The 20,328-nt window shown below is 46.4% G+C and overlaps 1 protein-coding gene across 1 annotated transcript in view; it reads left to right on the top strand.

Moving 5' to 3' along the window:
- Nucleotides 1-20,328, top strand: part of CSMD2 (CUB and Sushi multiple domains 2) — a 590,718-nt gene that overhangs the window by 398,839 nt on the left and 171,551 nt on the right. Inside the window, exons 22-25 of the mRNA XM_034645185.1 lie at nt 1,406-1,594; nt 6,505-6,674; nt 15,798-15,954; nt 17,694-17,885. Of these exons, the coding sequence (XP_034501076.1) occupies nt 1,406-1,594; nt 6,505-6,674; nt 15,798-15,954; nt 17,694-17,885 (708 nt within the window). The remainder of the gene's footprint in view (nt 1-1,405; nt 1,595-6,504; nt 6,675-15,797; nt 15,955-17,693; nt 17,886-20,328) is intronic.

The following is a 20,328-nucleotide window of genomic DNA, read 5'->3' as shown; positions in this document are numbered from 1 at the left end:
AAGCATGTCGGTGTCCCCTGGGGGGAAAAGATGGCAGAACATTCTGCCTCTCCCTCTGCTGCCAGCCTCTGGTCTTCCCAGCAGATGGAAATTGATCCACTTTCCAGTCTCTGGGAGAATGACCTCACCACTGCAGCAAAAGATAGTTGGTTTAGACACAAGGAGAACCTCCCCATAATGGTCTAGGAAGCAGGTTTGGGGGGAATCGTCTTCCCTGAAGGTGTTTAAGATCCACTCTGAAAATCACCTACCCAACTGGTTGGATTAAGATGTCCCCTCCTGCCCTAGTGATTCCTGATTCTTCTGCTGATTTCACTTCCACTGTTTCATGACCTCAGCAATTAAAAAAAAAAAAAAAGAGTAAGAGGAGGATTTGAAATTAATATATTGGAGTATTTGAGTCTCATTTGGGGACTTCCTCACCAATGCTAATTTAGTAGTAATAGATATTTATCTCAGTGTTTAGGAATCCTGAGAAGAAAGCTCTTTAATTTGTCATTCAGGAAGAAAAACAGACCCTTCACTGCTCTGGTCCTAAGTACCCCCACCACTCTTATCCCATTGCTTCCCAGAGTCTCCCTTCTTGTCCCACGGATTCCCCCAGGATGGGCAGGAGATAGCTGGCCTCTAGGAAGTGGGATGTGGCCCAGCTCAGCCCCACACTGTCCCTCCAGCAGAAGCCACCAGCCATGTGCCTGGGTGGTTCTGGCCTGTGGGACATATCCAGCCCCTGTGCCTCATCCCATCTGAGGGACCCTCCTTCTCTTTACCACATAGAGCCCTAGTGTCCCAGAAGGCAGATACCCTTGGGGACCATGGAAATTGTCACTTCTGTGCCATCTCTAGAGGTATGGGGCAGATCCCAGGCTGATAAATGCCACCCCGTCATGCTTGCCATCTGCCTCAAGCACCAGCATTGCCGAGACATAGCTTTGACTGAAGCATTCAGATTCTTTCTTCCAATGGCAGTTGCCCTCAGCCGGGTCACACATGCTGACCCTCCAGAACCAAGCTGATTGAATTTATCTGGGTCAATGCCTAGGGAGAGAGAGGCAGGAGAGACTTGGAGCCCCGAGGCTTGGGGTTAATCTGCGGATGAAGGGACAGAAGAGGGAAAGGTCAAGGAACCTCATAAATGCTCCCAGGAAGCATGCTTCCAGAAATGCCATGTCCTCTCTCTGCTTGCAGCGGCGGGGCGTCCCCACTGCCCGAAGCGTGATGTGACTCACCTCGCTGTATGTCTCTCTGCCTCTGTTCTTCTTAGGATCGTTCTTCCTTTCTCTTTACCTTCTGTGGGTCAGTGTGTGTGTATTCTGACCTCTGTCTGTCTTTATCTCTGGTCCTTTTCTCCCTGGTGTTTGTATGTTTCCATATTCTGACCCTAGCTCTCCTGCTGCTTTTCCAGAATATGACTTGGAGCCCTGTGAGGAGCCTGAGGTCCCAGCCTACAGCATCCGGAAGGGCTTACAGTTCGGCGTAGGCGACACCTTGACCTTCTCCTGCTTCCCCGGGTACCGTCTGGAGGGCACGGCCCGCATCACGTGCCTGGGGGGCAGACGGCGCCTGTGGAGTTCGCCTCTGCCAAGGTGTGTTGGTAGGTGGTCACGTGCTTTCATTTTGCTTCATTAATGGGGTGGGCCAAACGTTAGTCAGTTGCTGTGAGGTAGTGAAACACACATGGGCCAAGAGGCCTGGGTTTGGGGACTGCCTTAGCACACACTTGCCCGCAGTGAGACCTTGGGTGGGAGGCCTAACCTCCTTGCCAGGCTCTGATGAAGACTGTTCAGAGGCCCGGGCCCCACGGGTGGGGGGAGTTAGAGTGACATCCCAGGGAGTGGGGACAGTTGCGGGCCAGCCCTCATTTATAAGGTTGATGGCTCTGCTCACTCAGGACTCAGCACAGGGCCGATGGAACACAGACTGGTTAGTGCTTGCTGTTAGCATGGTACTCACACTTACAGTGAAATCTTGCATAAAACCCCAATATGCCAGAGAGCTAGAAGCAGCGCTGCGCTGACTGAAACAGCGGCCGTGAGGTCAGCCCAGCTGGAGGCATCTCCGTGGAGCCCGCAGCTCGGTGGAGGACAGTTGTAAACAGGCTGGCGAGATGGACCCGGCTGGGGCTGCGCAGTCACACAGGGTCAAGGTCGGGTCTCTGCTCAGCCACTTACCAGCTGTTAGAATCTCGGGCAGGCCACCAAACCCCCTCAGCCCCAGAGATGAGACTGTGTAACTCACAGGCTTCATTCCAGATTAGATGACATAATCTCCATAAACCCGTGGGCTGCCATATAATGGTCACCATTTTGCCAGTAAGCTTTTTATTGTTATTTATCAATAACCAATAACTTTTACAGTCTCAGAGGGCACGCATTAAGACAAATATGTGCAGAATTCCATTTTGACCAGTTAAACCATCCTAAAGTTTGTCCTTTCTCCCGTAACCATCCCCCAGAGCCTCCACCCACCCTGACCCAGACACACATTCTGACCTACATGTTCCCTCATGTAGGTTCAGTGTCTGTCTGGCCGCCAGCAGCTCTTTCCTTCTCTAGGAAAACATCCTCAGCTGAGTAGTTCTGGGGGAAATTTTTCTTGAATGGGATTATCCAGGACCACAGATGCACACACTACTTAAGCTCTTGCCTCATTGATCTCATTACATAAACTCATTCTTTAACTTATTATTCCAATTACTGTGTGTTCATGACACCTCACAACATTTTCATTATTACATTTGTCTTCTGTTTTGTGTGTTATTAATAATGCACAGCAATTATAATCACCTCTAATTACCACCAGCCCTGCAACAGAGCCTCGGGCTAGAGGTTTCATGGGAATGCCCACCCTGGGGACGCTCCCAGTTGCCACAGGCACTGTGGGTGTAAATTGGATGACTTAGCCCACACCGAGTTACCAGGAAACATTCCCAGCTGTGAAGGAGATAAACAGCCCTGGGCTCTAATTCATGGTGTGTTGGGGTGACATAGCCCCTGACCTCAGGGGCCCCTGGACTCGATGTGAAAGAGACAGCCCTTGGGGCGCCTGGGTGGCAGAGCGGTTAAGCGTCTGCCTTCAGCTCAGGGCGTGATCCCGGCGTTACGGGATCGAGCCCCACATCAGGCTCCTCTGCTATGAGCCTGCTTCTTCCTCTCCCACTCCCCCTGCTTGTGTTCCCTCTCTTGCTGGCTGTCTCTATCTCTGTCGAAATAAAATCTTAAAAAAAAAAAAAAAGAAAGAAAGAAAGAGACAGCCCTGACTCCAAGGGCCTCGGTCTGCAGCAGGAGACATGGCCCTGTCCTTGGGAGCCCCAGTGTGATGGAGAAGAGTGAACCCTGTGCCTCCAGAGCCCCAGACTGATGGATAAGACACAGCCCCTGCCCTTAACGAGACCTCTTCTGATGAGGCCAACAGAAGTCACAGACACCCCAGTCAGTGGCAGGACTTTCCTGTGCATACGACTGTTTGTTTCTCTGGAACATTTATTTGTTTCCATTGATGCTTGTGTTCAGCTTTCAGTGCATCTGCTCAGCTCCCCTGTTACTTTGGAAACTCTCCCAGAAGCAAGTGTCATGTCCCTCTACCTTCCTGTACCTTCCCTGGTGCCTGAGACAAAGGCCCTGGCAGGGAGTCAGGCCCTGGGGATCGGCCAAGGACTGGCCCCATCTGAAGCTACCAGCTCTGTGTCTCTCCTCATCAAGGTGTCAGGCTGTGGGGGAGAGGATACTGGGGCAGTGGTGACCACAGAGCTATCATGCAGGAAGCCAAGGCCAGGGAAGGTGTCCAATAACATGCCAAAGCCATGCTTCATTTGGCTTAAGGCAAATTTAGGAACAAGGCAGAGGGCAAGAGCCATCAGGACAAGTGAGGGTGCTGTGAACAATGGGCAGCTAATGCATACTTCCTAAGAAGTCCCTCGGGCTTTCCGCCAGCCCCAGAGCACAGGCATTTAGGGCTCCAGATGGAATCAGGTAAGCCGCATAGATTCACCTGAGATAGATGGGGAAAGAGAGGAGAGAGAACACTTGTTGAGAGCCTACTATATGCTGACCACTTCCCACACGCTCACTTGTCTTATCGTAAAATCTCATACATTTCTTCTCTGCAGTCTTATATGGATGCTATTATTGCCCAGATAAAGGCAGATGAAGAGACCAAGGTTCCGAGTGGTGATATAACTCAGCTGTCTGACTCCAAAGTCCACACTCATCCTACCGCTCCCCATGCCTCTCCCTAGGTGGAGGGATAGTGTGTGACTCCAGAAATAATGCAGAGCTGCTTCAGGGTGCTGCCCACGTGACATGACTGGGTAATACATGTGCACAGCCCTCAGCACCCCCTCCCCAAATCCCCGCCCTCGTCTCCGGGCCCCCAGAAAATGCCCACCGGGCTCCTGTCCACAGTTACCACTTTAGTCGTATGCCCCAGTTCAGCATATTCATTATGCACATTTGGACACTTTGCAGACAGGCTGTAAGACAAATGATGACCACCTTTGTCAGTGCAGGCCGCTATAGGAAAATACCGTGGGTGGCTTTAACACCGGATATTTATTTCTCATGGCTCTGGAGCCAAGCAGTCCAAGATCAGCATGCCCGGGGATTCAGTGTCTAGTTAAGTTCCTCTCCTAGCCTGAAGATGGCAGCCTTCTTGCTGTCCTTACAAGGCAGAGAGGGCTCTGGTCAGTTCCTCAGCTTGTGGGGTCACTAACCCCAATTACCTGCCAAGGGCCCACCTTGGAATACCATCACACTGAAGATTAGGGCTTCAGTGTATGGATTTGGCCTGAGGCCACGAACATTCAGTGTGTAGGAATGGCTTATGTAAACTAGGAGAGTGAAGCCATCCTGAACTGGACAGAGCTCAGGGAACGGGCCTATTGAAAAAGCAAGGACTTGTCCTGGGACACGGACACTGTCTTCGAAGGTCTAAGGAGCAGCCTTGGGGACAAGAGAACACACAAGGGTATAACTAAGACCACAAGAGGCTCAACTCTGAATGTTCATATCACAAGCTCTATCTACACTGTCTTGGCTCAGTACACTTCAGGCTTAGGACTATTAGTGCTAACTGTGTGCCCCATTTATTGACCTCAGGGCCCTTCCACCAATGACTGTGCCCAGAATAGGGACACCGAGGGTTGGTTTGGAGAAAGCAGACTTGCTACCATCAACCTCAGAGATTCAAGATGTGCTCCCAATTCCCCATATGTCCAGACAAGTAATGTGCCTGCCATCTGGACTTGTATTTTCATCCTTCTGGAACCTAATTATTTTTAGGACTGTGCATCTTCTGAGGTCTGTGTCCTCCATATTCATTCATTCACTCATTTCGCAAATATTTATTTTACAGACAATCTGGGCTTAGCCTTGGAAGTTTAGATTCATTAAGCATGACCCTAGCCCTCAAGCAACTCACATTTTGGGTGGGGATTGCAGGCAAGTAACAAGCAGTTGGGGTGCAATGTGACAGATGCTCTGATACCGGGGAGCACAGGGAGGGGCTTTACAACTATTAAAGACCCTAGAGGGACAGCTGTGGGGCTCTGCAGCCATGCCCTGCCACTGAGCTCCCTCCCCTCTCACCTGCTCAGGTCCGCCCCACCCAGGCACTTAGAGGGGGCTGGGGAGAGAGAACTAGCACGCAGCCCTAAAGGATCAACCGTGGAAGAGACAGAAATGTTAACAAATGGGTGAAATAAAATGTGATGACTGCTATAAATAAAAGTACAGGAACAATGGGGAAAGAAGAACTAATTCTGGAGGAGGAGAAAAAGATGTCAAGAGGAGGCTGTGAATTCATTAGCTGTTGAAAGAAACAGGGTTTCAGTGGGTCTGTGCTAAAAGTTTCCCCAAAGCCTCAGTGGCCTTAAATTCTAAGACCAGGAGGGTTGAATTCTCATCTACCTCCTCTTGGTAAATGGACAGACTTGATCTGAACTGCTAAGTACCAGATTCTTTACTTTTAAAATAAGGATGATAATTATGCCTACCTTGTGGGATTGGTTGTTGTGACTAATGACTGAAGTTTGGAAGATGCTAGCGATAATTATTCAACATTGACCCCTGTGAGTTTCTAGCCTCTGATACTGAAAGGATTCGTCTCTCCTCACTTGACCACCCCCATCCACCCCTGACATCCTCCTCAGTCATTCTGTTGCTATGATACTAAATGAACAGGTGTGGGGAAGGGCTGCTTCATGCCACTAAGAAAGTACAGGATGCCTGGTGGGTTCATTTCTATTCCTGCAGAAGAGAGACAGACACACAGAACAAGAGAGATAAAGAAACAGGGCAAAACTACAGGTGGGAAGATATGTTAAAAAAAAAAAAAACTTTGATAAGCAGTCCAACAGACAGGCAAACAAATGGACAGATAACCAAGCATTTAGCAGGCAGAGGAGCAAACAATGTGTCATCCTTGTAAGGTCCTCCAGCACTGTGAGTTGTTTTTTGGATGTAGCTGATAGGGGTTAATCGGTGATTATTGTGATTCTCTTTCCAGCTGAGTGTGGGAATTCAGTCACGGGCACTCAGGGCACATTGCTGTCCCCCAACTTTCCTGTGAACTACAATAACAACCACGAATGCATCTACTCCATCCAGACCCAGCCGGGGAAAGGCATTCAGCTTAAAGCCAGGACGTTTGAACTGTCAGAAGGAGATGTCCTCAAGGTAAAACCAATAGATCTCATAGAGCATGTCAGTGACAGTAGGCAACAGTGCCCTCAGCACCTACTCATTTACTTCTGTAGGAATGACCCAAACTTTCATCTTCCCTCCTGAGTTCCAGGATATTGTCCTCACTCATCTGGAGGAAGGTGGGAACCCAAAAGAGAAGAGTCTGTGAGGGTCTAAGAATTGGGCTTTCAAGTGTGCTTCGGAACTGGCTAGTCTCAAATACGTGTGTGGTAGAGAGCAGGCTGACCGTGTGATAAGTAATCATACATTCAGCTGGAGGGGCCAGTAGATCAGGTTTTCCTTCTTGAACTCTGACCATCAAGCTGAATAGTGAAGAGCTCGTAAAATATGCATGTGCGTTTGTGTAGACACGTGTTCATGGAACTGGATCCTTTTATATGTACATTTCCACGTGTGTGTATCTGAGTCTAGGTGCTGGCTTGGTTTGAGGGACCTGTGTGTGTGCATACGTGTCTCTGTGTCTCTTATGTGTGTGCGCACCTGGGGACATTTTGGGTATGTGTTTCAGTAGACTAGTAGCTTGTTGTGCCATGGTGATGGTCCATGTGTGGCAGCGGGGTTAAAGCAAGTGGATTCAAGTCACATGTCAGGCAAAGAGGTGATGGGACTTGATTATAGAAAGGGGATCATTATAACACTGAGCACACCTATGATTTGCATGTCCTTGCATGTATGTGATTCATGTGTATCTCCAGTAATATATGGTGTGTGAGTATGTGTGTAATCAAAGAGTGGACTCCGGAGAATTTATTAAAGAGCTTCCTCACTGAAATGGATTATAAGGAAAATCTCACAGAGCGTGTCCATTTTTATCCTATGCCAAGAAACTTTTTAGCTTATCCTAATACAGTTTTATTCCCTGCAGCCCGAGAAGTCTTGACATTAGAAACAATCAGAGGTCACTCTTCTGAAAAACCCAAAGAGAAAGCATTAAATAATACCCATCCCTTAGGATTTTCTCTAGATATGATGAGTGTACTGTGCTTTTTATGCAGAGATGCTATTCTTGACTCACTCTCTGGGGCATGTGTTCTCTGGGGGTGTGTGTGTGTGTGTGCCTTTGGAAGGTGTTTCTCACTCTTACCTGATTATCCTTGAGCCCATGAGATGACTGGTTGGGACCGGATATACCTGAAATAGAAGAGAAATGGGAAGTGGCCGAGTGGGGATTCGGGCCCAATTACTGGCTTCTTCAGCTCTACTTTGCAACCTCCGAGCTCCCCAGACAGAAAAACAGTGAATCTCCTTTTAAGCAAGCAATAGACAAGACTTCATAATTTCCAAGCGCCATGTCTTCAGGCAGCCCCCAGACCTCGCCTCTCTCCATCCATGTGTTCATCGTCCACACCAGAACCTCAGAGGGTATAACCGGGGCCAGCCAGGCCAGAGCGACTTCCTCTCTCCAGTGCTGCAGATGGCTTTGATGAAATGCAGAGCCCTTCTTGCATGAAGACTGTCGTCAACCCTGCAGAAGAAGGAATTTTGGAGACATAACTTCTAAGTTTCAGGTTTTGAAGAGAGTATATAGCAGCAGTTCTGTGTGTCTGGCCTGATAGGACCGGGAGGGGCTCCTTGGCTGCCAGAGGTCCCATGGAGCACAGCTCGTGCCTGAACCTCTTCCGCATGGTGGTCCAGATTCAGAGACGCACCTAACACATAGTCAACAGGTGTGCACACCCAACTGCCCTGTCCAAGTCTGTCTCGGGATTAGGTGAGCAGCTCAAAAGACAGAAGAGAGACTTTCTGAGGCATTCAGGGTAAGAAGGGAAAGACTCGAGCCATAAAACCCATGTCAGGGGTCAGGGAGGACTTGTGTAGGAGGCAGGACCCCAGGTAGACCCGCAGGGTTGTGGAGGGAAGGGGATGAATTCCTATATCTCCAGGGGATGTTCCCAGGCTTCCCTGCCCAGCTGGCCCTACCACCCAGCCGTCTAATGGTGGGCTCAGGCTTCTTGTCAAAGAAGACCCCCTTCCTCCTGTGTCCAGACCCCTGCAGTGTCCTCCTCAGAAGGCTGTGCCTTGACCTGGCTGAAAGGCCACTCACGGGACCCCAGGACCCCAGGACTTCTATAGAACAGGGCCTGGGGAAGGGAGGGCAAGGCACCAGGGAGATGGGGTGGTTTCCTGGAACCCCTTCCTGTTCTAAGTCTTCTCCTCAGGGTGGAGAACCTGCGACATGAACAGGTGCAGAACTGTTTCAGAACTAAGAGAAACCCCGGGTTATGGCTCCCCAAATAGGATTCAGAACAGCCCTGCAGCCACGTCAGCTGCCAGGCACTGCTGGGCCAGCGCGTCACTGTGCTCTGCCTTCACAAGAACGTGTGCAGGAGCTGCCCAGAGCAGTAGTCGGCTCTAAGGAGATCTCGCCCTCGCCCTCACCCACTAGAATTCACCCACCTACAAGAACACTGGTGGATTCCTAATCCTGAGGTCTCTCTTGTCCCTCCAAAGACACCCCAGTGCACACCTGAGCTCCTGACCAAGGAGACTTGTCACCTCCACACCTTATTTATTGCCCAAGATACAATATTCCATGCACCTGACCAACTCTCCAAACTTTCTACATAGTCTTATATTTCTGACGCATGAAATGGCTCTTTGCTTGCATTTGTGACCCCTGATCCATTTAATAACTGAAAATTCCTTAAACCACACCCCTATTCACACTTGAGCTTGTCTCCTAGAACTGATTCCTTTTATTTTGGCCCCCACCAAAATTTTGACCTGACATCAGCAAGACAGGAAAGGCCTTTAAATTGCAATAGAATGGAAAGACGACTTCCAGCTCAAGAGGGCAAATGAAGCACGTGGATATACATAACTGCATCCTCTGCTGGTCCCCATTAAAGTGACTGAAAGGATATAAAAGCAGAGGACTGTGGCCTCACGACCAGAAATTAGGCAAGGGTACCATTTACATATCACTTAAAGGAATTTTTGCCAAATGGAATATCCAAAAAAGAGTCCAGATGGAAAAGGGGCCTATACAAACTATGATTCATGTAAGTGAAGTGAAATCCTGACTGTGGACGAAGTGCTAGAAACCAGAAGGAAAAACACATCTCCGGCCACCTAGCTCAGAGCAGCAGAGCCTGGAGCCAAGGACAAGCCATGGCACTGTTGGCAGGGACCAGATGTCCACACCACTGGCCCCTCTGGAAGTGTACTAGGTCTGAGAGACCACGCAGAGCCACCATTCCTTCTCGGCGGGACATTCTGGGCTTCATGTAGCTTTTGTTGGCAAGCCAGATGAAGTAAGGCAATGCCATGGTTGGTGCCTAACAAGAGTGGTCAGGCTTATTAGGAAAGAGGTGCCACACTCACACACACACACACACACACACACACACACACACACACACACACTTCACCAGGAGCAGGGAAAGCTCCTTCTGGGGCCTCTTCTCATGTAATTCCTGCGCTCCCCTCGAGAGACCACTGGGCATTTCCATTCCCCTCTTATGCTCCCTCTGTAATGGTGTGCTAACAAGAAAATTAACTGAATGTGTGTAAATAGTCCATAGATCAGAAGGAGACCTTTCTGAAGAGTTAGAGCTGATCGCCCCTCTTGTAAGCGACAAAGAAGAAAGACTTTAAAAGCAGCTCCTACTTTGTATTCTTAACAGGATTTGGGAGAATCTTATATTTATGACACAAAAATAGGCATTAATGAAAACAGAGCAATCTGAGATGAGGAAAGATTAAATAAAGATGAGAAACACGATCACCCAATTAAAAAATGGGATGGAGGCACTGAGTGGAAGAGAGTAAAGCACAGAAAAATGAAATCAGTTTATTACAAGATGACTTTGAGAACTTCTCTCACACCTCATAAGGAAATTAAAAAGAGGATTCTTTTATGTTAATAAAATGTTCAGTCAATCCACAGTCAAACTTTATGTGCCAAATAACATAGCATGAATAAATAAAAGCTGCTAGAAATGTAAAAAAAAAAAATTTAATAAAGTTCAGTCATGGTGGAAGATTTCAATATACCTCTGTTAGTCTCTGATGCATCACCTAGGTTAAAAATAAATAAGGAGTCGGGTAGCGTGAATTATATAACAATAAATCCAAAGGAAGTGGGAGAAGGAGGCTTTTTTAAAGGTAAAGTCAAAAATGACTGAAAAAATAGAACCAAAAAGCAATAGCGATTGTCAATAAAACCAACTGGTTCCTTGAAAAATAGCTAATAAAAAACACAAACCTTGCAGGGCTGATCAAGGAATAAAGAAGCCACCGATATATAATTTTAGGAACGGAAAAAGGAACATAGTTAGAAATGAAGTAGAGATTATGAAACAATCAGAAAATATTTAGGAATAACTATAAGCTAGGAAATCTGAATGCTTTAGGTAAAATGGACATTTTGATAGATTAAAAAATACTAATATCAAGAAAAGATAAAAATCTGAATAAACCAATACTTACTTAAAAATTTGGACATCCCCCCCATATCCTGTCTCAAGGGCCCCAGGCATAGACTATTTTACAGGTAAACTAACAAAAGTTCAAGGAATAATTAATAATCCAATAATCAAACTGACTCAGAAAAGAGAAAAATTGGCATCTATCTCCTCACTCATTTTATTTAAATGAGGCAAGTAGAAATATTGATAGCAGACTGAAGAAGAGCCATAGAAGAACAAACTACTAGACTGGTCACGTATGATCATAGATCTAAACACCCTACATACAATGTCATATTCAATCTAGCTGTGCATGAAAGCAGAAGTGACCAGCGGGATTGATTCCAGGAATGTGAGGGTGTGTCAGTATTAGAAAAGCTCACAGTGTTACATAGGAAGCAAACCCTATGAAATTGACATTTTTGTGGGTCAAAATTTGTCCCATATCAGCAACTTCACGTGGTTCAACCTCATATCCTATAAACAGATCAGAAGCCAAAAATACGTAATCCTCCCAGTACATCCCAAAAGAGCACATGATGAAATTCAGTGCTCATTCATGATTTTAAAATATCTCAAAACTGTGAAGGGAACTTTATTAATCTGATAGAAAAAAAAAGTTCCTGCCAACACTTATAGCAAACATTATTCTTAGTGACAGAACTTCCTGAGGATTTCCAGTGAAGTCAGGAGCAAGACCAGAGTTGTGCTGTCTCCAGTAGCATTCGACATTGTGCTGCAGATCCAAGCCATCACAATCAGATCAGAGAAGGAACAGAGAAACTATAAAAATTAGAAAGGAATATATAAAATTGTCTCTTCTATTTAGAAAATACAGAAGAATTGACGATTGACTATCAGAACCAAGAAGACAATTCAGGAAAGTGGCTGATGTGTCTACAGCCAACTAAACATAATCAGAAAAGAAAAAAAGATCTCATTCATAGTAGAAGCAAAAACTATAAAACACCTAGGAATAAGTCTTAAAAATGTGCATAGTCTTTACTGAGAAAACTATGAAATTATATTTTGAAGGACATATAATCGAAATGCAGGGAGGTTTCATATTCATGGATAAACAAAGGATATGAACAAGCAATTCACATGAGAGGAAAGTAGAGTTACGGATAAACACATGAAAAGCTGCTCAGCCTTGGTGATCATCAAAGGCATACAAATTAAAACAAGATAACCATTTCACACCCATCAAATTGGGAAAAATTAGAATGCATGAAAATACCAAGTGTTGGCAAAGAGAAAAAGCAATGAAAGCTGTCATACAGTGTCAGTGAGATTAAATTTGTATTACTCTTTGGAGAGCAATCTGGAAATATCTAACAAAATTGAGGATGTGCCTTCCCAGCAACCAGCTTCTCCATTCCAGGCATCTGCCCTAGAGAAACTCGAGCACATGTACAAGCAGACATGTAGCAGCATCCTGGGAATGTTTGCATTGTTTGTAACTGTGTGGACAAAGCTGTCCTTAAGCCAGCCATCTCACTGAACTGTCATGTCAGATGTAACAGTACATGTGCATTAAAGTATCAAGTTGTACACCTTAATTATATACAATTTCTATTTGTCAATTATACTGCAACAAAGATGAAGAAAATAAAAACACCCGATAGAAACAAGAAAGAAGGTTAGGTGTAATGGACGTGTATGGATTCTCTCGGATTTGTCGGAGACCAGTCCATCCCCTGTATATAATGATGAACTGGACCATCAGAGCATTCTTATAGACAAGCAATATTCTGTGAGAAAATAAATGTACACAAAGGCCCAATTCCCAACTGCAATAAAAAATATAAGGATGCCCAAAAATAAATACAGAGTTTTACTGAAAGGCATACAAAACAACTTGATTAAATGGAGCCAGATGCCATGTATATGAGTAAGAAGATTCAAAATCATGTAGATGGACTTTTTCTCTTACTAACCCATAACCTATGATGCTAATCAGTCAGAATTACACAAGTTGTTTTGGGGTGTCACCTTTTTTTGGGGGGGTGGGGAACAGGAGGTGTGTTGTTTTTTTTTAATTTAAGAAAGTTCATCTTGAGTTTACCTAGAAGAATAAACATGGGAAAATAATTTTTTTAAGTTAAAAGAAGACAAATGAGAAAGGACTTGCCCTGCTAAATATTTAAGTATATGATAAAGCTATGGTAACTAAAATGGTGTGGGTCATGCACAGGAAAAGACAAGTAGGTAGCACAATAGAAATAGAGTAGAATAGAAACCTGACAGACAAAACCAAATGTGTATAACTATTTATGTGATAAAGGTGGATTTAAAACTGGTGGTGGATGGAATATTTACAGTGTTTGGTTAAATGCCTAATCAACCAAGGAGAAAAAAGTAGACTCTTATCTCCTATCATATGCCTAAATAAATTCTAGGTGGACTTAAGGACAAAATACTAGAAGAAAACGTTGGTTTATTTAATTATCGTACTTTCATTGAATGCCTCTTATCTGCCTGGGCCCACATTTTGGACAATGATGTGTGAATAGGTATAGTGTGGGTTGGTTTAATTTTATGATGAAAATTCCTGCAGTTGTATAAATGCCTTTGGGGAAAAATATTTAATGCTTCAAAAAAAATGAACATTATATTAAGTGAAAGAGCAGGTTACCATATAGTATCTATAGTTGGATCTTGTTTTTATAAAAAGAAAGAGGAAAAGAAAGAAAGAAAGAAAGAAAGAAAGAAAGAAAGAAAGAAAGAAAGAAAAGAAGAAGAAGAACAAGAAGAAGGAAAAGAAAGAAAGAAAGAAAGAAAGAAAGAAAGAAAGAAAGAAAGAAAGAAAGAACAAAGTCTGGGGAGATAGTCACCAAAATGTTGTGAGTGCTGAAAGTTGTTTTTATCTTCTTTGTGCTCTTCTGTTTTATATTTTCTGCAATGAATATTTTATCATAATGACACATTATGAACATTTTTGTCCTTAATGAGTTAGAATGAATTATGCTTGGAAATTAAGGAAATAATCCTGTTCCCATTATACTTTTATTAATTAACAGCAATCTCTTAACATCATCGTATATCCAATGAATGTTCAAGTTTCCAATTATCTCATAAATGTCCTCATATTTTTTTTAACTTATAGTTTATTTGAATCAGGATCCAAATAAGGCCCATACATTGGATTGGTTGTCTCATATGGTTTTTAAACAATAGGTTTCTGCCTCCATCTTTTTTTTTCCTCCATCCCTTGTAATTTGTTTGTTGAGGAAGTCAAGTAACTTGCCCAGTGGAATTTTTCATATTCTGGGTTTTGCCGAACATATTTCCAGAGTATAATTTCATATATTGCTCTGTCCTCTGTATTTCCTATAAGTTAAAATTGGATCCAGTGACTTGATACGATTCAGGATTGACTTTTTTTTTCTTTTTTTAGCAAAATGACTACATGAGTAGTGGTGTTCATGATAGCTGGTTGTTTCTCTTACGTTTCTCCTATTTTGATATCAGCAAGTGTTGATGATTAATCCCTCGATCAATTAATTCCAATATGTGTTCATGGGTACAAATATTTTTATTTAGCAACTTGGATGTCCCAGTGGGCTAAACTCTTTGAACTGGTGTCATCTCTCTGTCAGAACTCTAGAATTCTCTCCATCTATCAGTGGTATTGTACATGGAATCAGGAAACAGACTTGAGGCTCCCAGGGGCCTGAACAAATCTCTGTAATATACAGCACTGTTAGCTTGAAGGATGGCTTCTTTTAGAAAGCTTTGCTTCATAAATAGTAGAACGGAAATATTGTTCCAATTTGCTGGCAGCTGGCACCACATCCTGCGCCATGCACGAATATTCATCACCCACCCATAGATCCCATCTTTGATATTTACCAGAGCACTAGGGGGGGTCCTCCACTCAATCACAACTTCTGTTGTTATTTGTACAATTATCTGGAAAGGAGCAGCAACCTCAGAACCTGGGGAGCCAGTTCATTATTCTGATGATTGTTGTATTTGCTAGTGCTCAGAAGTTCAGGGGACAGATGGGCGTCAGGGAAGCCAGATGCCTGCACGCTTCCACCCCTGGCAAGCCCAGCAGGCCCTTGCTGGAGCCCTCAATTTAGGAGGGAAGGGGCAGAGGCTGAGCTTGGGGAAAGGAAAGGCACCATGACATGTGGGTCATTTTAACTCTGTGCTGCCAGATCCCAGGGGCCATGTCTAGAAGGGTAGTCAAGACAGGCCACTGCCACAGTGGGGTGGAGCTGGGCAGAAGGACAGTTGTCTTGTCTGGAAGGACAGGACTGTTTAGCAGTGTAGAGATGTCGAATGCTTTCAGTGTGCCTGTCTGCAGGAACAGATGGCTTGGGCCTTTAGGCGGCCCCATCCTGGCCTCCCCATGTTCCTGAAGAGGAAGCTGGTGCCATCTGGGGGTTGGGGGGCAGAGCAGAGCTCCACTGGAAAGGTTAGAACAGCAACCAGTTTCTAGAGGCTGGATTCACACTGACATGGGCTGAGCACAGAACGGCACTGAGGTGAGACGAGAGGGGCTGATGACTCGCTCCGTTGCTAGCTCCCTGTGCCATCTTCCCTACGTCTGATGCTCACAACCCCTCCAAAGTTGGGCTTGGTGCTGAAGTCTGGGAATGCAGGCTATGGGATGAGAAACTGTTGTTCAAAATAAGGCCATGCTGACATCAGGTTTGGGGTCCTCTCGTACATCCAGGTCTATGACGGCAACAACAACTCTGCCCGTTTGCTGGGGGTGTTCAGCCATTCAGAGATGATGGGGGTGACTTTGAACAGCACATCCAGCAGTCTGTGGCTTGATTTCATCACTGACGCCGAGAACACCAGCAAGGGCTTTGAGCTGCAATTTTCCAGTAAGTCCTTCTTGCATTTCAGTGGACGATAAGTCAGGCTTTCCCTGGTCCCCCAAACAGGGAGGTCGGGCTCCGGGACATCCCTCCTCATTTAGAAGGTTCTGTTTTCTCTGACTGGGACATGCTGAGTGGACTGTTCCTCTAAGACCTTGTGCCTGTGCTCTGAGTAAGCAGTCACTTGACATCTACTCTAAGTTTTGCATCTGTGGATAACTGAGAGTCACACATACCTGTTACTCACTAATACTTCCAAAATACAAACGCCAAGGCTTTTAACTAAAGCAACCAAACAAAGCCTTTCCTAATCACAGCATTTATAAAATAAGGTTTGGCTACAGCCAGATGTAAAACGTGAAAACACTAATGTATAATTATGTTCTTTTGCTCTACTCCCTAAAGATTTCAGTCATGGTCTTAGCTTTGACTTTTACTCCCAAGATTTCAAAAACAGAAAGTACCCAGGTTTGTACGCAGCCCCGGGGTACTTGGGATTACATGCCCACACCTGGGCTTCACGGCCCTTGTGTTCATTGATTTGAGCTCCTGTACTTGCCTAGGAGATGCCAAGAAATGTGCTTTTCTAGGTTATTTTAAAATGCAGTGAGTATCCATCAGCTGATAAATGAATAAACAAAATGTGATGTATCCATCCATACAGTGGAATTTACTCATCTGTCAAAAAGGAATGAAGGGCTGATTCACGTGACACCCTGGATGAACCTTGAAAACACTGCGAAGTGAAGGAAGCCAGTCACAAAGGCCACATGTTATATGGTCTGTTTATATGAACTCCCCAGGGCAGGCGCATCCATAGAGACAGAGAGGAAATTGGTGGTTGCCAAGGGCAAAGGGGGATGTGTATAGGGTTTCTCCAGAAATGATGAAAAGACCCTAAGGTTGGTTGTGATGATAGTTGCACCCCTCCGCAAATATACTAACAGGCAGTGCATCAAACACTGCAGATGGGCGAGTGTTCAGTATGTGAATTATATCTCAGTAAAGCTGTTAGAAAAAAAGTGAATCCACCCAAGATTCCTCTTGCCTAGGCTCCAGGGCATCTGGCCTAGGGCTCTGTGCCTGGTACCGCAGGCATATCAGGGAAGAGGATTGAATAAAGTCACATGCGAATTCCATCCCCATCGTCTGAGAACGTGTGACTTTGGAACCATTTATTGAACCAGGCCAGTGTTCTCGGTTGTACAACGCAGGTCATCACCCATCCCTGCAAGACCCCTGTGGATAATGGACGCGAAGCGCCGTGGAGCAGGTGCTCTGCAGAGACGGTCTGCATAAGCCTTCCCCAGCCTTTCTCAACAGACTGTATTTAAACAGGACGTAATTGAACTTTGAAACATGCGTTTGAAGTGACGTTTCCCTATTACATGATCCTATCAGAAGGTCTCAGGGAGCCAAACGGAAAGAGCAGCCCTGCTAACAAAATGCTCTGGGGGTCAAACAAAGGAAATAGAAAACCCAGACCCTATGTCTGAAAACTATTAAAAGCTGTCCTGGGAGAAAGAGCTGAAGCCATTTCCACGCAGCAGCAGAGAACGAATCCTGCACACTGCACCTCTCCTGAATACAGCCGCGTGGGTCCCCCAAGCAGTGAGGCCGGTGGAAGCCAGGGGCACGTGCCTGCTGGCTTCCATGAGGACATGGGCTTCACCTTGAGGGAGGGAGGGACGTGTGGCTTCTGCCATGCCAGGTCTCACTTACACTCTCTCTCCTCTCTTGGGCAGGTTTTGAACTCATCAAGTGTGAGGATCCTGGAACCCCCCAGTTTGGCTACAAGGTTCATGACGGAGGCCATTTTGCAGGAAGCTCTGTGTCCTTCAGCTGTGACCCTGGATACAGCCTGAGGGGCAGTGAGGAGCTGCTGTGTCTGAGTGGGGAGCGCAGGACCTGGGACCGGCCTCTCCCCACCTGTGTCGGTAGGAGGCCTCTTGCTCTTCGAGTGACTACTCGGGCCCCGCCAGTCCCAGGCTCCCAGCTCTGGTCTCGCGAAGGCTCTCCCGTTGGACCCCACGCTCCAGCGCCTTGGGACTGCCTAACTGGACTGAGTGCCTGTTCACAGGAGCCAACACTCGCCCTGCCCCTCTTCTCCATTCCTTCACTTTCACACTTCATTACACCCGTGCAGCAGCACACTCAGGCGGGGGGCTTACCACGGTCACACGTTGAGCCAAGTGGGACCACAGCCAAGTCAGGCCCTCGGAATTGTAATGCTGGCAGCAGAGAAGGGGGGTGGGGGGCATCAAGTAGGAAGAGATGGAGCATTTGCCTGGGTTCCAAGGGTTCCTGCAATACCCAGACTCAAACAGGCCTCATACTCACTCTGGGCCTCCATTTCCCCATAGGCACAGTGGGGCTTATGCTCCCTTTGCTGGGGGAAGTTGGAAGAAAGAGTAAGATAATGAGCTAGCAACTACCTCATTCTTGAGAAAGAATATAATAATGAACCAGCACCTTCTTAAGCCTGTGGTGCTCCCAGAATGTCAACAGAGGCTCTCTCTAAGCTTTCTCCACGTGTCGTAGGACAAGAGAAGCCTGGTCCAAGGCAGAACCTGTCATTAAGTCGGTCTGGCCTTTTCCTCTCTCACCACCCACCTCACTGCACCTGTTATCCTCACTGCTGATCAAGATTCCCACCACACTACTTTGTCCTGCTTCCCCATCCCCGAACACCAGGCCTTTCCCTCCATCCCCTTCCTCTGGTGCCACAATCTCAGTGTATCTGTGCAGCACCAGCTGATCTTATAAGAACAAAACATCCACTGGGAAAACTTTTAAGTACCTACCAAGCGCCACACACCAGAATTGGTGCAGTTATGTGTTTGGGTATGTGCAGAAGCAGAGAAAAAAAAATTTTTTTAAAAAGGAAGAATAAAGCATTTTCCCCTGCCCTTGGGGAGCCTATAGCCTAGCAAGGCAAATGGACACATAAACAGATAATTATAATACAAGATAAGCACTGTGCAAAGAGTTATGGGCAAAGTGTTGGAGAAGTACGAGGAAGTTTTGCACAGACTTGAAAGAATGGGTAAGAATACACCAGCAGGACAGGTGGATGGGGGCTGGGCTTCCAGCCTGAGCATGCATGAGGGCTGGGGGGGTGAACCAGAATGGTGGGCAGTGGTAATGGCCAATATTCTTTTCCCGTAGACAGCTCCATCTTAACAGGATCTTCAACACTATTACACAACAGAGGGCCTAAAGGAGAGGATTTTAAGCCTGACTGTGGACAGCCAGCATGGCGACCTTTAAGTAGCCTATCGAGTCTTCCCCTCCCTCTGAGCTTAAGATCAGCCCAGTCTGTAGGCATGCCCCATCCCTTTCTCCCTTGCATCCCTGTTTTTGTCCCCAGCTTTCATTCATGTGCCAGGCCTATGCTGGGCACTAGGAACCCTGACAAGGGCAGATCCCAGGCCGGTGAGGGGGACACATGGGACACATGCATAAACAGACAGCAGCATAATACCATAGGCAAGCTAGAGCAAGTGAAATAAGGAGATGATTCATGTTACCAGACAGTTACGTGCTGTGCAGGAAGGATTCACTATAAAGTTTCTTTGAATATCAAATGTGCCAGTTGGGCTGAACTTAGCGGATCCACTCAAGAGGTGCTAGTAAGTGTACTTATGTTTTGAACCTCAGAGGTTTACACCACTGAGACTCCCAGGCCCCACATAGAGGAGGGAAGCCGTGTGTTTGGGGTGACGGGTGTGTATTTTTACATATGTCCTGTTGTGGTGCACTTTATCCTGGTCTAGCAGAAACGCCCACTGTAGCTTCAAACATCCCAAGGCTTTCTTCACTGATGAGTGGCTGCTGCAGTCCCTAGGAAGCAACGAAGGCTCTAAGGATGACGGGAAGAAGGGCAAAGAGCAGAACGAGTAGCGTCTTCTGGTCTTATCAATGTATCCACAGCTTGCTGGCCTCTTGGCTCCTCCCACCCAGGTGCCAGCCCCCAGATGTTGGGTCTGTGAAGAAAGGAGCAGTAGTGTCCATAAGGCACAGCGCCCCCCCATGCTGCTGCCTCCAAACACTCACCTTTAGGGGAGCAGGACGGGCTTCTCCATCTGGAATATGGAAGGAAGCTCTAGCCAAGGGCATGGATAATGTTCTGCCATCTCTCCACCACCTCCCTTATTTGGGGGGCCAGACAGGCTTGCTTCCCCCAGCTCACGGTCTGTCCTCTTGCCCACACCCATTCCCCAGCATGGCCCATTCAGCCCTGCCTCCTTCAAGCATCTCCTGTCCCAACAGCATACTGTGGGGACTTGTGACAAGGCGTGAGCAAAGGACCCGGTCTCGGGAGCAGAGTGCTTACTGGCAGAGTGCCTCCTTCCCCACCCTGCCATAGTGGTCCCCTGT

The sequence above is a fragment of the Ailuropoda melanoleuca genome, chromosome 2 (assembly GCF_002007445.2).
Source record: "Ailuropoda melanoleuca isolate Jingjing chromosome 2, ASM200744v2, whole genome shotgun sequence".
Lineage (NCBI taxonomy): Eukaryota > Metazoa > Chordata > Mammalia > Carnivora > Ursidae > Ailuropoda > Ailuropoda melanoleuca.
This window is presented reverse-complemented; position numbering and strand designations above follow the sequence as displayed.